Source organism: Coenobita brevimanus, chromosome 43 (genome assembly GCF_032717465.1).
Source record: "Coenobita brevimanus isolate Jiangsu-jjx chromosome 43, ASM3271746v2, whole genome shotgun sequence".
Taxonomy (NCBI): domain Eukaryota; kingdom Metazoa; phylum Arthropoda; class Malacostraca; order Decapoda; family Coenobitidae; genus Coenobita; species Coenobita brevimanus.
The window spans coordinates 662,501-676,581 of record NC_136996.1 but is presented as its reverse complement, the minus strand read 5'-3'; the positions used below and the strand labels follow the sequence as shown (position 1 = coordinate 676,581).

The 14,081-nt window shown below is 41.9% G+C and overlaps 1 protein-coding gene across 1 annotated transcript in view; it reads left to right on the top strand.

Moving 5' to 3' along the window:
* The first annotated feature begins 875 nt into the window (after positions 1-875).
* The window catches only part of LOC145397735 (breast cancer anti-estrogen resistance protein 3 homolog), a 92,941-nt gene continuing 79,735 nt past the window's right edge, over positions 876-14,081 (top strand). Inside the window, exon 1 of the mRNA XM_080270751.1 lies at positions 876-939. Within this exon, the coding sequence (XP_080126877.1) occupies positions 900-939 (40 nt within the window). The 5' untranslated portion in view covers positions 876-899. The remainder of the gene's footprint in view (positions 940-14,081) is intronic.

The following is a 14,081-nucleotide window of genomic DNA, read 5'->3' as shown; positions in this document are numbered from 1 at the left end:
AGGAGGACAACACTGTGGCCCTGCATAATTACTGTAGCACTTCCTCGTGACTAGCATCATATTCTAGTGTTAGTATCTCGCTATAAATTAGCACTCAAGATGAAAGAATGGCAGTTTTAGACCAATGTGAAGTGAACAGAGTATAGTTGGCTGGTGGTTGGTCGTGACGGGGTTGTAAATCACGAGGAAATACGTGTGTGACGGCTGTGGGGTAGGCAGAGAGAGAGAGAGAGAGTCAAATGTTGTGGCAGCTAAGGACTTCACTTCATCTCAGCCCTCCCAATCCTCGCTTGTTTACCTTTCTCAGTCACCTGTCCTAACTAATCTAAGAGGCATTATGTACCAGATGTGAAACGTAATACAAAAAATCAGCAGTGGTAGAGAGTTACATAATTTCCATTTAATTTAAAGAGTTCCATATTTATTCCAGTACTTAGATTTAATAGAGTACTTTTTTGTTTCCCAGTTCTTGTGATCAGTTTTTCGATTTTGATAAGAAGTTTCCAGATTTTCCATATAATTTAACTGTAAATATGATTAGTGTCGAGGTATGTTTGGTTGTAAATCTAATAGTGACCTCCTAGGCTCTGTTTGTGGATGATAGGTAGTGACTCTGTTGCATAGTCAGTTGGCGTAAAATATTCTCATGGTTCCTTGATATTTTTGCTAGTTAGAATAATGATGATGATAATAATAGCAGTAGTAGTAGTAGCAGTAGTAGTAGTAGCAGTAGTAGTAGCGGTGGTAGTAGCAGTAGCAGCAGTAGTCTCGTAGTAGTAGTGCATTTTCCAGTAGACGCCATTCCCCATAACCCACGTACTTTCCAGGATATACTGTACTACGAGGAGGCTGCCATCAAGGACATAGGCGTGAGGCACCAGGCACACAGGGTCAGAATCATGGCCTCACTCACGGCACTGAGGGAGAAGTGGGAGAAGAGTGAGTACACCTGATTGTGTTGATTTAGGCCATTTACACGCCCTCTTACATCACTTACATAGAGGATATTGATTTTTACTTCATTTACACAGAGGATATTGATTTCTGGACTCCCTCTTACATCGTTTACGTAGAGGACATTTATATTTACACTTCCTTTTACATCATTTACATAGAGGATATTGATTTCTACACTCCCTCTTACTTCATTTACATAGAAGATATTTTTACAATTCCTTTTACATCATTTACATAGAGGACATTGATTTACACTCCCTTTTACGTCATTTACATAGAGGATATTGATTTATACACTCCCTCTTACATCATTTACATAAAGAATATTGGTTGAGAGGATAATTATTTGGGAGAAGGCTTATAATAATGGCAGAGATTTGTGGGTGATATTTTACCCATGGCTGGACATTAATTCTTTTAGTCTATTACTTGTACTTCTATTGAGGTGTGTACAGTTCTAATTTATTGTACAAAAGTGATCCTCTGCGTTACATGTAGAAGAGACAACATATTTATAGGTCCTTTTATAGAGGGGAAAAATGTGTAGAGGTAGTCACACATTTGGGTTTATTTATTGAAGATGAAGAACACAGGTATTCTTTATAGTGTACAGCATGTTATTCACTTTTAAAAGACGTGGCAAAGGTTTATTCACTAGCAAATGAATGACGTAAGAGAAAATATTATATGGGTATTGAAAGACAGCATAAGGCACAGTACTTAACTTTCGTCTTTTGTTTCAGAATATAAAGCCAGAAAGCGTAAGCATGGCCCTTTATTTTTCGTTCTGTAGAGGGGTGATCTTGTGGCATAATTGTTCGTTTACGTTTTTCGTGTTTCGTAAAGTTTCGTTCCTTGAGACTTCAGTAGTGTCTTGTTTACATGTGGACAAGAGTATCGATCTACTTTTGCACGAACAATTGTGAAGCTCTAACGCAATATTCTGAAAGCTGGTTGCGCTCTGAGGTTCGTATTGGTGGGTTTGGAAAGTCGTTGTTCACCCTCTCGTTAGTTATCGTGAGGAAACGGATCGATATTCGTGTCTGGAACTGTACATTCGTGGACAGAAGTTTGCCTAATATTTCACCTGTTCTGCTAATCCCTCTCCTATGCTGACTAATACTCCTAATCATCTATCTATCTGTCTATTTATCTATGTCTGTCCATCTATCTGTCTGTCTCTCTTTAACCAGACGTCTTAATCCCGTATGGGAGGCCACAAACAAATCGCCTCCATGTCGCCCTGTTCCCTGTCATTTCGCTGCCTTCCCCCAACTAACATTTCATGGATATTAAATTTCACATATTTTACCTCTAGTTATTTCACCTTACCTGCCCTAGATTTTTGTCATTTTGCTGTTTACTCCACGTAGCTTCTTGACAGACAATACTCAACCTCTGCATCCTTTCCATAGCACTTCTTCATGACTAGCATCATTTTCTAGGGCAAATCTCTTGCCGCAGCTCAGTAATTAAGATAGAGAGATGGTAATTTTAGGCCAAGTTAGAGTAAAAGAGTTTAGTTATTTTCTCCTGATGGCAAATATTCCTTAGCTGTGAGAGGCATGGGTATATAGTCTCTCCAGTTCAGGAAGCTCCCTAACACTTCTCCTTAGCGATTTATTTTCTATCTACACCTTCCTGCCCTCTTCTATACTTTCAACATTTATTTACCACTTACACAAGCAAAACCAAACACAAGAGATTAATAACGAGGTATGTGCACAAAATAAACCGGTTAGGCAGAGGTGTTAGGGAGTGCGAGGCAGAAATAGTGGAATGGAAAGCGAACTTTTGACTCTCAGTTCACGACTTTTATTGCCGTGGAAATTGGCCTTTGTCAGACGGGCCCTTTTTCTTCTGCCTTTTTTCCAATTGTTTTTATTATTGCCTTCTTTTCCTGTGTATCTGTTTTATACTGTTTATTTGCCTTTAAATTTCTTGTCTCTGTGTATTGAGTTTTTGTAGTGGGATTAAGTTTTGGTCTAGTGTAGTCTCTCTCTCTCTCTCTCTCTCTCTCTCTCTCTCTCTCTCTCTCTCTCTCTCTCTCATTTACGATTTATCACGGTGGAAATAAATGTGGCTAAAAAATACAGTAGTTATTAAGTAGTTTCTTGTGGTTTTTCTTAGGCGTGTGCAGTGCGTCCTCTACATTATCCGTGTGTGTGTGTGTGTGTGTGTGTGTGTGTGTGTGTGTGATAGTATATTTTTGCTTACTCATTTCCTCGCTCTTTCTCCTGATCACAAATTTTCCCTCTATTGTCTGCTTATATTTCTGAATTTTATCTTGGGGTAAATTTTTAAGAGGCCTTCAGTACGAGGTCTTTTCTGTTTTATTTTCAATTATTTTCACACGATTTTATTCAGTTTAGGACAATTTTCGAGCCGGAGGAGTTAGATATGCCTTCATTAACCCCTTCACTACGATGCCGCTGTCCTAATCCGAACGAATTGTTTTGGTAGTAATGAGTTTTCTATTTATATTTTTCGTTTTTTTATTATTAGTAGAAGAGGTCATGGTATTGAAGGGGTACAGTAATGTGTGTTGTAGTTTCCTTGCTTGAATGTTGCAGTGGAAGGACATTACTGTAAAAAGCTGCACAGTCGTCATTTGCTGCGTCAGTCGCTAGTTTATGGTAGAGTGGAGTGATACAGGATGATGATGATGATGATGATGATAGGGGTAGTCGTGGGGGTGGTGGTGGTGGTGCTGGTGATGATGATGATGATGGTGATGGTGGCGGTAATGATGATGATGATGATAATGATAATTGCTATTTATACATCATTTTAACCACTCACCTTGAATTAGAGAAGAAAAAAAAGTGTTAGCCTTTATTTGTACATTTACCTCGATACAGTTATAATTCCTCTTCTGTAATTATCATCTTTAATTTCTCTGTTGAAGATATTTTTGATTAACATGATACCAGGTTTTTCTGTGTATATTAATTTTGTCACTTAATAATTGTAGGATTTATTGTTTATCTGATGCATTTATTTTCCCCGTTTTTAGCAGTTTATTTCCCGTTTTTTCTTTTTTTTTCATCTATTCTTTTTTACAGCACACCTAGTTTTCGTTTTTCATCGTCCACTTGACAAGGGGGAGTCAAAGAAAACACGTTCGCGACCAGGTTTTCCATTTCCGCAGTCAGTGTGTGTGTGCGGTTGTTTGTTTTCCTGCCAGTGTGTGTGTGTGTGTGTGTGTGTGTGTGTGTGTGTGTGTGTGTGTGAGAGAGAGAGAGAGAGACCAAAAAATGCCACAATGCTTCGCGGCCATCTCTTAAGCAACCACAGCCTTGGTCTCTATAAATACGTAAATTGTTCAAGGTTCAGAACTCAAGGATATATATAATTACACACCGCACTGTATTTATCGCATATCTCGAAATGGTAGTACCGTATATATTTCCTTCATCATCATCATCATCATCATCATCATCATCATCATCATCATTATCATCATCATCATCATCACCAGTTCTCTCTTTTCAAATGGGGTTGGATAAAGAAGAAGGCTCCTTAATCTCTCTCTCTGTCTCTCTCTCTCTGTCTGTCTGTCTCTCTCTCTCTCTCTCTCTCTGTCTCCTAATATTCTTTCTCCTTCCACTGCCTCATACTGCCCTCTCTCCTAATATTCTCTCTCTGTATACCTACCATCTCTCTCAGTGTCACCTAAATATTGTTTCTCTCACTACTACCCTCCTAATAATATCTCCTACTACCTGCCACCTCTCCTGCTGTCTCGTAGTCTCTCCTGCTTCTCCCTGCTACCCCCATCCCCACCGCTGCTCCATTACTTCCGTGTTGTGTTCTGGTTTATGGCACTTTTATTACTTAATGATGTAGCTGCTTTTATTCAGGGCAGTGGTGCTGGGACTGGCTTGTGGTGACTGTGGTGAGTGTGGTGGGCCTGGACTGTGGTGTGGTGGTGGTGATTGTGTTAGGTCTTGAATGTGGTGTGTGATGATGGTGTGACTGTGTGTGATAAGTGTTCAGTATGATGATGTGTGGTTGTGTTAGTGTTTGATTGTGGTGTGGTGGTGGTGATGATTGTGTGTGTTAGGCTCAGCGTGTGGTGAGTGATTGTGTTAAATTAGGTTTGGATAAGGTAAGTTAGATTAAGTTAAGTCTCTCTCTCTCTCTCTCTCTCTCCTCTTCGTGACAAGGGTAGCGACTAGTGCTAGTCAAGAAAGGCTTTACAAATTTTACTGTCAGGTCATTTGCATATGGAATCTCCTCCTCCTCTTATCTCCATTTCTCCTCTCCTCCCTACAACCTCCATCCTGTCTTCTCTCCTTCCTCTCTTCTCCTTCCTCTCCCCCTTTCGTCATCTCTTCCTTCTCCCCACTCTTCTTATTCGCTTCTCTTCCTCTCTCAACCTGCTCTCTAAATTCCTGGGGTCCTCTCTTCACCTTCCCTCTTGACTCTCGTTGTAGCCACTTCTCCCTCATGTCCTCCTCCATTTTCCCCTACTCACCACATCTGTCTCACCTCTCACTTCCTCTCCCTGATATTCTCTCCACGTCCACTCTTCCTTCATCCAATTTAAGTGTTCTGTATTCATTTGTCTTCTGTTTTTCCCTTATTCATTTTACATCCTTTCCTCTGTCCACCTGTATGTTTTCCTGTATCCTCCTCATGTCTGTTTTTCCTCTACTGATTGCTCATAATTCTTTAGCCTCTTCTTCAGTAAGGGTTTCTCTTACCTGGATAATAATATGTGACCTTAACTGGAATAAATTTCAAAATATCTTTCTGTCACTCATAACATTTATTTTTTACTTCCTTCTTGATTCCACAACGATAGCAGTTTCTTCGTCTCTCACTTTTCTTCTTCTCACCTTTTTTCTCCTGCCTCTCCTTCGCTCCTCCTTTTCCTCTCTGCGTTTCACCCCTCATATTCTCTCCCTCTGTTTCCCCTTCATCACTCATTTTCTCTCCCTCCGTCTCCTCTTCATCCCTCCTCTTCTCTCCCTCTGTCTCTTTTTAATCCCTTCTCTCTCGTCTCCCTTCACACCTATTCTCTCTCTCTCTCTTGTCTTTCCTGCGCCCCTTCCATTCTCTCCCTCAGTCTCCCATTTATCCCTCATTCTCTCCCTCTGTCTCCCTCTCACCCTTCCCATTCCTTCTCTCCCTCCCTTTCACCCCTCCAGTTCTCTCCCTGTCTCTCATATACCTCTCCCATTCTTCCGTCCCTCCCTTTCACCCCTCCCATTCCCTATCTCCTCTTCACACATGCTGCGTTCATTATTTACCTTCCATCGCGTCTCGGATCACAAGCCAAACAAACCCACAATCCCCCAACGCCACGCAGAACTCATGTCAAGGTCGTTAAGTACCCGAAACCTCCATTAGTCTCAGCTGGGGCGGCCGAGTCAGCTGATCAATGTTTACACCGGAACAACAAACATGGCCGCCGCACTCCTACCCCGCGCGCTGATTGGCTCTCCCTGCCTCCCATAGAATCTTATTTATTGGGGGAGATAAGTGAGCCTGGGGTCATAAAGAAGCGTTATAAGGGGAGAATGGCTGGTGGTTTAGATAAGAACGGTAATGGATAGCCCACGGTACTCTTTCTAAGCTATGAATCCAGCTCGACTCGCGCACGATGGCAAGCTAACTTACTTTCACTGTTTTCGTTAACTTAAGATTTTTACTCCTAGGATGAACGAGAGACGTGGAAAGATTTTGGGTAAGTAATTATAAAATATCTTCATAAATTTTTATCATAGCAGTTTAGGAATGTCAGAAGGCATTTCATGTGGTATTTAGTTCACATTAATATTCCCTCTAGTGTGATATGTAAACATTTTGGTAGCTGTATATGGAAGTATAAGCAAGCATTCTTATATACAGCTTAAGCCCAAGAAAGTTTGTGAATAAGGTGCTTAACCCTATTCGGTGCAGCCCGTATCATTTTTGATACGCCCTAACTAATTTTTACCAATAAACTCTAGTTTGTAAGCAATGCATGGTCTCACGATTGTTTTCTTATTAAATTACTGGAAACACAACAAATGGTGATTCTGAGCGAAAAAACTGGGTTGAAACGAGCGTTTTCTCTAAAATTAACGATTTTTCCCCGTGGAGAGCGCTAAACAAAAAGAAAACGCTCGAAGATGAGTGGAATATCTGGGACCTTAGCCTACGCAAGCCTAACGGGCATCAACACAGCTTCCAGACGTACGATACGTTTCCTATTTTCATTAAAACTACTTTATTTTCTATGTATTATTCATTGTTCATACTTTATGACTCCTCATACCTAGTGAAATAGTTATTTCATTCACTAATTTTATTATCTATGTATTATTCATTGTTTTTTCTCTATGACTTCTCATACCCAATGAAATGGTTGTTCGTACACACACACACACACAGATACACACATGTGCACTGTACTGTGCACACAGATACACACACGTGTATTATAATGTGCACACACACACACATAAACCTCGCGGCTCTCGTGTAGGCGTGCCGGACGACGGTTAGTTAGCAATTAATTAGGGAAAGGAGTGGATGTGCTGACGGACGTAGTCATGGCTTTTACTTTCGACTATGTTGACGACCCAGTCGAAGATTACTTGGAAGAGGTAGTTGGCGATGATGATGATCATGATGATGACCTTGCCTTGGATAGAGTAACTGAGGGCGACGATGAAGATGATCAGAATGATGACAAAATGAAGAAAGTGGGTACCACTCAGAAACAGAAAGCCACTGGTGAAAAATAGATTAATCAGTACTTTGGACCAATGCTTGAACAAACAAAATTATGACGAATTTGTCCTGCCACACGAGCTCAGGGAATATACCTGCATTTTAGAGAAACCCCAGAGAAAATTAGATATCGGTAAGTCAATAACATGGACCAATCATACAGAAGGTAGGCTTGTTGAGAAGGTATTGCCTAGTGAAGGATGTTTGTTAGGAGAGGCAAGGTCAGCTAATACAGAAATAATGGCATGGGAGTTGTTTATAACATCTGATTGATGGTATTGTAACCCATGCTAACACAAGGCATAATTACCGAAATTTCTAATACTGACAGTGCTGAAATACCAACACACGTCAAGATGACTGATGCCATTGAATTGAAAAGCTTTTTTGGCCTGCTCTATCCAAGAGGCTTGTTGGGACAAAATAAATATTGCTTTAATCGTCTCTTCATGGAAGGGTTTGGTCACCCAATATTTGGAGCCGTCATGTCTGTAAAACGATTTGGTTTCTTACATGCCAACATAACTTTTAACAACATTGATACCAGACACCAGAGATGGGTACACGATCGACATTGATACCAGACACCAGAGATGGGTGCACGATCAACATTAATACCAGACACCAGAGATGGGTACACGATCGGTTTGCAGCAATCAGGGAGCTTTTTGAACAGTTCAGTGTTGTTGCTCAGTGTTAGAGCCAGGTGACTTCTTGACCACTGATGAAACGTTGTATGGGTGCAGAACACAAATAGGGTTCAGACAATACAATAAGAGCAAACCCGTACTCTACGGTCTCCTATATAAATCTATTAATGCTGTTAGATATCCATTTACCTTTAGGACAGCTGTATATTCAGGTAAACCTTGAGAGCCAGGACCACACTACATACGCGGTACAGTCCCAACAGTGAAAGCTCTGGTAAGTCAGTTACAAGCCTCAGTCGACCTTAGAGGTAGGATTTTTAGCCTGGATAGATTTTACACCAGTATAGAGTTACTGGAGTGGCTTCAAACACAAGTTATCTCAGCCTTAGGTACTATAGATTCTACTAGGAAAGGCATACCACCAGAGATAAAGACAGTCACAGAAAGGGAAGATAGGTCATACCAAATTTACTGGAAGAAACACGGGGAGGAAATGACACTGAATCCTATGTAACACCCACCAAAAGCAAAGGTAAGAAAAATGTGTTACTTCTGAGCACAGATTCCCCTATATTAGGCATTACCAAGGATGATGATTTTGAAAAAAAAAAAAAAATTGTATGATTTCACTAGAGGAAGCACTGACATTATGGATCAGAGAATAAGTTTTCATACAGTACACACTAAAGCTAGAAGATGGACAGTGAATGCCCTTGGCTACATTGTCGACACTGCCAGAGTAAATTCACAGACAATTTATTCGTTATATAATAATCAGGACCCAAGAAAAATTGCTTCAGTCTCCTATGGCTGGCAGTTAGTGAAGGCATTGTGTAATCCGAAAATTGAAAGAAGAAAAGGTCAGGCTTGTGGTCTGACCAGGAATACAATAGCTAAGATGAATCTGATGCTCGGACAGGGAGATGTAGAGGAGGCCGTCCCAGAAGTAACACATGAGAATAGGTCAGGCAAGCGGCATAAGTGTCATTCATGCCTGGAGTCTCTTTATGGTCCAGGATACACTCAGAATCGCCCTAAAGTAAAATCGTCCACGAAACAATGTCAAGTATGTCACAAGCACACCTGTGATCAGCATTGAAATAAAGTATGTATGAAATGCTATAGTAACATCCCCAATCAGTGAAAGTCTTGTTTTGGAAATTAAGAATGAATATGCATGTCTGCGAATATGTATAGATTATGACTGAGTTTACGTTATATACGGATTATATTTTTGTTTAAAAATATCCTTATATCATAGATGTAAATAGAGATACGGAAGGTGAGGATCTTGCAGCATAAGAATCCTCCAGCTTACTTATATTAGTTGTAAGTGTAGAGTAAAAAGGATGTTCGAGTGCGTAGGATCAAATACCGCCGGAAAATACATAGATTAGGAGCATAGGCATGGATAGCCCCGAGTTAACGGTTACTACTCTTTCGACCTGTGACGGGCTGTGGGTCACTGAGGGCCCTGTTAGTTAATTGGCACCCGTCGGGATCTTTTTAACTTACCAGGGGTCGATGCTGCAGGGGGTGGATCAGCTGAAATGAAGCATGGTCTCGCAGTGGAGAGAAGGAGCTGGGGCCTGACTGACTGCTGTCTCCCTTGAAAGCGCCAGGCAAAGCTCTGGACCTAACCCCTCATATCCACACTGTGCCTGTGCATTAACCAGGGAACAGCTTGTTCTCCGGTTAATAGAGATATAGGGTTTAACCAGGAAGCTACAGGGTGCTCTAAGCGATTCAGTAATCCAAAGACTGGCACGTTTCCTGTTTAACAGTCTATCTATCTATCTATCTATAGCCCGACGCCCTAATCCCGCAAAGAGTGGCCACAGACAAAACGCCTCCAAGTCACTCTGTCACCCACCATTTGACTACCCTCCCACCAACTCACCCCCCCTCCCTCATATACCTCTCAACTCCATCCCTCCACCTCATCCTCGGTCTACCCCTCCCTCTCCCTCCCTCCACCTCACCTACATACACCCTCTTAGTCAGTCTCTCATTCTCCATTCTCTCCACATGTCCAAACCACCTCAGTGTATTTCTCCTAATCTTCTCAACCACATCCACATCTACCCCACAACGTTCCTTCACTTCTTCATTCGTCAACCTGTCCCTCCACGTCACTCCACATGCTCCTCTCAAGTAACTCATTTCCACTGCTCTCACTCTTGACTTGTTCCCCTCTTGCAAGGTCCACGCCTCACTTCCATACGTCAGGGTAGGGATCACAATGCCATCATGCAGTGACTTCTTAACTTCCATACTCACCTCCCCATTTCTCATCACTGCTTTCAGCGTACCAACAACCTTCCTTCCCTGCTGTACCCTTTCACGTACTTCTACTCGTAAGAATTTAAGGGTGACCCCGCATGTACGGAGCTTTGCCTGGCAGCTGCATTTTCTCGTGGTGACTACTAACAAAGGATCAAGGGACTGACTTCTGGAGAGACTGACTGGCTGACCGTCAAAGGTCTCAGTGATAGGCTAGTGACTGACCAGTGGGAAATTACTAATAAACTGACATCAGAAGGACAGTCTACTGACTAATTTGTCGGTATTTTGGGATTGACTGCCCCACTGAATAACTATTGATTTATACTGTATATTGATGATGTTTTGGGTATAACTATTCATAACTGAATATTTGTTATTGCATTGCTCTGAATACTTCTTGGGGAGTAGCACGAGCAGATAGAGCTACCGTGCCCTTTGAATAATTGGTTATAACTAAATATTTCTCTGTGCCCTTCAAATTTAAGTTGCAGTACTCAGATTTAGAAATACCTATATAATACATTGGTGACAACAGATTCAGCCTTCTCAAGGACCTCCTTCAGCTGTAAGGAGTGAGAAGCAGGTAGACCTTTATTATACAACAGAGGGGCAGGCAGAATAGGAGGTGGGTAAGGCACAAGGCTGTTGATGTGGAATTTTGCAATTATTATGCAATATGTATGCCTTTTCAAGCATTTATCTCCCGTACATCTACCGCCTTCTGCCTTATCTACCTCCTGTTCTCCCCGGCCCTTTCTCACTCGCCATCCATTTGTATGATAAAGGTCACCTGTTTCTCACTCCTTAGTTACACGTGAAGTGGGTCCATGAGAAGGTCGAGTCTGTTTTGTTCTCACGAATAGATTATATTTCACACACCAACACAATCCTCACAAACCACCACAGACCTCACACACGAGCACAATCCTCACACACCACCACAGTCCTCACACACCACCACAGTCCTCACTCACCAACACAGTCCTCACTCACCAACGCAATCGTCACACCACCACAGTCCTCACACACCAATACAGTCCTCACACACCAACACAGTCCTCACACACCAATACAGTCCTCACACACCAACACAGTCCTCACACACCACCACTGTCCTCGCTCAACACAATCCTCACACACCACCACAGTCCTCACACACCAACACAGTCCTCACACCACACATGTAAAATTAATTAATAAGAATATTCTTTTACTTCTATAAATTCATTATTATATAGTGGTAATGACATTTGAAAAATAAATAACTACTTTCTAAAGGGAGGAGGTTGGGGAGAGTGGTTGGTGGGATACATGGCGAGTTGGGTCCTCGTCCCGTATCCTGGTTACACACTTTTTTTGAGTGTGGCTGAAACTCGCTTACCTAAATATTATATTCAGTCATTAGAAAGAAATTTATGGTAGTATTATCATCATCATTATGTACTTTCCATTTTTAGTCCACTGGACTCTTCACTTAGGGAGGTTTTAGTCAGGAAGCCCTAACCCACGGCCCTGCACAGTTGTTGACTTTATACACGGGTTTTATTCGCTCCTGTGCAGAGCACAGCTGTCATGTGTGGGGAGGCTCCCCACACAGTTCTTCTCAACAGGATGGAGTCGGAAACTTTTCGTCTCATTGACTTTCCTCTTACTGGCTCCCTTCAACCTCTGTCTCCGCCGCACTGTTGCATGATTGTCTTTTTTCTATCGCCACGTCAATGGTCACTGCTCCTCTGAACTGTCTGCTTGCATCCCTCCACCACCACGGCAGGCACGCAGCACCCGTCTTAGCAACAAACTCAGCCCTTTTCTGTCCAACTCTCTAATGCAAGAGTTAACCGTTGCTCCAGTCATTCATGTATGCAACATGTCAACTCTGGAATTGTCTCCATCTCTGTTTTTCTGACTGCCTACAGTCTTCAGTCTTTCATACACAGTGTGTCCAGGCATCTCGAAATGAACTGATCTTGAATTTGGCTCTGCTGTCGTTTTTTTCTTGGAAGGAGCAATTTGTAGGTCCTGCCCTTTGGCTCCTTCTTTCTTGCATAAAAAAAAAAAATACTTGCCTCTATAACCAGAAATTATTTACACGCTTACATTATTAGATTTCCTTGACTAATAGCTACCTCTCCCTCAACTAGTCTACCTAGTAGTAAATCCACTGAAAGTGGGTTTAGGAGTTATGATGGTGAGGAAGAAAGGGAGAGTATTAGTGGTGGCGAATGAGTTAGAGAGATGGTGGTGAGAAAAAGAGCGGTGGTAGTGAGACAGGGAGAGTAGGGTAGAAGGGAATATAGTGGTGAGTGTTAGAGTGATGGAGGGAGGGAAGGTGGTGGTGAGGAAGATGGGAGGTGGTGAGTGTGAGGGAGGAAGGGTGGTGATGATGATGAGGAAGATGTGTAAGCTATCAACTTCCATGTTATGGACGGTGTGTGTGTGAGAGAGACAACAGTAAACGGTTTATTGATACGCAGCCCTCAGACTGAAAATATAGCCTACAACTTTGATATATGGCAAACATGATAAGCGTTGGTGAATGGTAAAATATATGGTCATTTGATATTTACATTAATTTTAAATTTGATAATAGTTAAACGTGTGTGTGTGTGTGTGTGTGTGTGTGTATATGTGTGTGTGTTTCATTGCGCGCGGGTGCGGTACGATATGTTTGGCGCCGCTTGCCTTGCAACGGCGCCGACGTCTCCGAATGCGTTCCTTTCACTTCGTCAAACCAATAATATTACTCAAGATTCTTTTCACGATACTAGGGTCGTAAGTGTGGGAAATCGCCAAGGGTTGCACCGAATAGGGTTAAGCCTAAATGGCAGTGTTTTATTGATTTTTTGCATAACTTGAGCTAAAGGAAGTGTGTACATATAATACAGTCAAGGGCAAGAGTTCGTTCCACTGCCTCCACTTAACACTTTGAGCATGTCCGTCACTTTCCTCCTTAACGCGTCGTATCGAAGGGAATCATCTGTGAGCAAAGATACTTATCAGTTATCAAGCCTCTCTCAGTTTGGGAACATTAGCCAGTAAAATAAGTCAGATATTAGACGACCCTTTGAATATGCGGTCAGAGAAACATATCAGGCCTCTCCCAGATTAGGAATATTAGTCAAAAGAGGAAAGTGACAAGTAAGAAAAAAAATCAGATAACCATATTAGGCGAAATTTCGTATCTAAGGACAGAAAAACAGCCTCTCTCACCTTAGGAATACTTGCCAGCACAGGAGTGACCAGCAGAAGGGGCGAAATGTTAGACGAACTCTTGTATCCGACGGTGCCTGGACCAGAAAGGCAGTGTTTGCTTCATATTATGCACAATTTAAAGGACAGAAAAATGTGTACATAAAAGTTTGTGTTGGCTTCATTAGGGTTTAGTGTTCCCAGGTGTCTTAATAAGCTCTAACCAAAGCTCTAGGCAAAAACTGGTGCTTATAGAGTCCCTGTGGAGCTTGG